This window comes from Falco cherrug, chromosome 19 (assembly GCF_023634085.1).
Source record: "Falco cherrug isolate bFalChe1 chromosome 19, bFalChe1.pri, whole genome shotgun sequence".
Classification (NCBI taxonomy): domain Eukaryota; kingdom Metazoa; phylum Chordata; class Aves; order Falconiformes; family Falconidae; genus Falco; species Falco cherrug.
This window is the reverse complement of record NC_073715.1, coordinates 722,276-724,336: the sequence shown is the minus strand read 5'-3', so window position 1 is coordinate 724,336 and position 2,061 is coordinate 722,276. Positions and strand designations below refer to the sequence as shown.

The following is a 2,061-nucleotide window of genomic DNA, read 5'->3' as shown; positions in this document are numbered from 1 at the left end:
GCCTTTGCACCCCCGGGCTCGGGGACACTGGGTACCAGGTTGACTGGGAACCAGAAGGACAGACCACCTCCCCTCACTGTGCACTCACCCACAGGCAATCCTCTTGCCTCACAGACCTCACTCTGTTCCACCGGAGGGCAGCAAAAATGCTCTGCTTTTCTGACATCTGAAAATACTCAACAGGAGAGATGGGGGGGAGCTGTGAAAAAAACTCAAGCTCTCTTACAATGCCTTCACCCTTCCCGTTCCTTAGCACTGGCGCTGCAGACGCTGACCAGCCCTTCTGCGTTGGCACTGGTTTCAGAGGACAAAGTTAAACACCAGGACTGGTCCCTGCCCCCACCCACTGCTGCAGAGTGGGGCTGGCTGGTCAAGAGCCCGTGGGCAGATGCCCTGCTCTTCATCACCCACACGGCCAGCACCAAGCAGGGCTGCAGCCACACAGCTGCAGGAAGGTCTCCGAGAAAAGAGAGGGATGTCTGTGTGTGACGGGGGGATGGTCTGTGGGAAATGGCTTTGATTTTGCTTGCAGAAGTCTCCCCTAAATTAGCACTGTCTTTTTCTCCTGTGACAGGACCATATGCCCAGAGGCAGCACATGTCCAACAGCAGCTCCATCACCCAGTTCCTCCTCCTGGCATTGGCAGACACGCGGGAGCTGCAGCTCTTGCACTTCTGGCTCTCCCTGGGCATCTACCTGGCTGCCCTCATGGCCAATGGCCTCATCATCACTGTATGTGACCACCACCTGCACACCCCATGTACTTTTTCCTCCTCAAACTCTCCCTCATCAACCTGGGCTCCATCTCCACCACTCTCCCCAAAGCCATGGCCAACTCCCTCTGGGACACCAGGGACATCTCCTACCCAGGATGTGCTGCACAGCTCTTCCTGATTGTCTTTTTCCTTTCAGCGGAGTGTTCTCTCCTCACCGTCATGGCCTATGACCGCTACGTGGCCATCTGCCAGCCCCTGCACTACGGGACCCTGCTGGGCAGCAGAGCTTGTGTCCACATGGCAGCAGCTGCCTGGGCCAGTGGGTTTCTCTATGCTGCGCTGCACACGGCCAATACACTGTCACTGCCGCTCTGCCAAGGCAATGCCCTGGGACAGGTCTTCTGTGAAATCCCACAGATCCTCAAGCTCTCCTGCTCACACACCTACCTCAGGGAAGTGGGGCTTATTGCGTCTGGTGCCTCTTTATTATTTGGCTGTTTCATTTTCATTGTTCTGTCTTACATGCAGATCTTCAGGGCTGTGCTGAGGATCCCCTCTGAGCAGGGATGGCACAAAGCCTTTTCCACGTGCCTCCCTCACCTGGCCGTGGTCTCCCTCTTTCTCAGCACTGCCATGTTTGCCCACCTGAAGCCCCCCTCCATCTCCTCCCCATCCCTGGACCTGGTGGTGGCAGTTCTGTACTTGGTGGTGCCTCCAGCAGTGAACCCCCTCATCTACAGCATGAGGAACCAGGAGCTGAAGGACGCACTGAAGAAGCTGATGCAGTCAGGTGTCTCTCAGCAGCACTGAACTGCCTGAATCTCCTCACAAGGCATTTCCTGGTCATCTCTGGAACTTCCTGTGCATTTAGCCCTTTTAATGTCACAATTGTGTTTCTCCTAGAGTGTTTGCATGCACTCCACTTTCTCAATAGCATGAACCCAGCCTGCCTGACCAGCCTGGCTTTTGTACGTTTGCATCCAGGATGGTGCAGCTGGACTCCTGTGTCACATCTCTGTAATTTAAGGGGCTTGTGTAGTGGAGACATCTATCAACTTCCCAGGAGAGTAAAGCACCAGTGTAGAGCTCAGCTGTGTGAGTGTGCAAAGTTGGGGCAAATAACAGGGTGGGGGCACGCGGCAGGGTGTCCTGGTGCAAATCCTTGGGTCACGGTGAAGGAAGCAAGGCAGTGATCGGGTGGGACACTGTCACAACGGAGGGAAGACACAGTCACTCAATATGAGTGATCAGCAGACTTCGTTTATTGTCTCTTACAGTCACCTTTTATGCCTTCTTATAATTAGCTCATACATATTACAAAAGTTAAGCTCATTATTGGTTAGTT

At 54.2% G+C, this 2,061-nt stretch overlaps 1 protein-coding gene across 1 annotated transcript; it reads left to right on the top strand.

The window, feature by feature from the left end:
* Window positions 1-935: 935 nt before the first annotated feature.
* On the top strand, window positions 936-1,655 carry LOC129734324 (olfactory receptor 14J1-like). Its single transcript, XM_055697210.1, has 2 exons — window positions 936-1,436; window positions 1,620-1,655. The coding sequence occupies exons 1-2, from the start codon at window positions 936-938 to the stop codon at window positions 1,653-1,655; spliced, it is 537 nt and encodes a 178-aa protein (XP_055553185.1).
* The last annotated feature ends 406 nt before the right edge of the window (window positions 1,656-2,061 follow it).

Bases quoted from the DNA above. Each gene is read 5' to 3' on its own strand.
- LOC129734324 (XM_055697210.1), top strand. From the start codon at position 936: ATGGCCTATGACCGCTACGTGGCCATCTGCCAGCCCCTGCACTACGGG. The intron at 1,437-1,619 runs GTGAACCCCCTC...TGTTTCTCCTAG, and splicing joins ACTTGGTGGTGCCTCCAGCA to AGTGTTTGCATGCACTCCAC.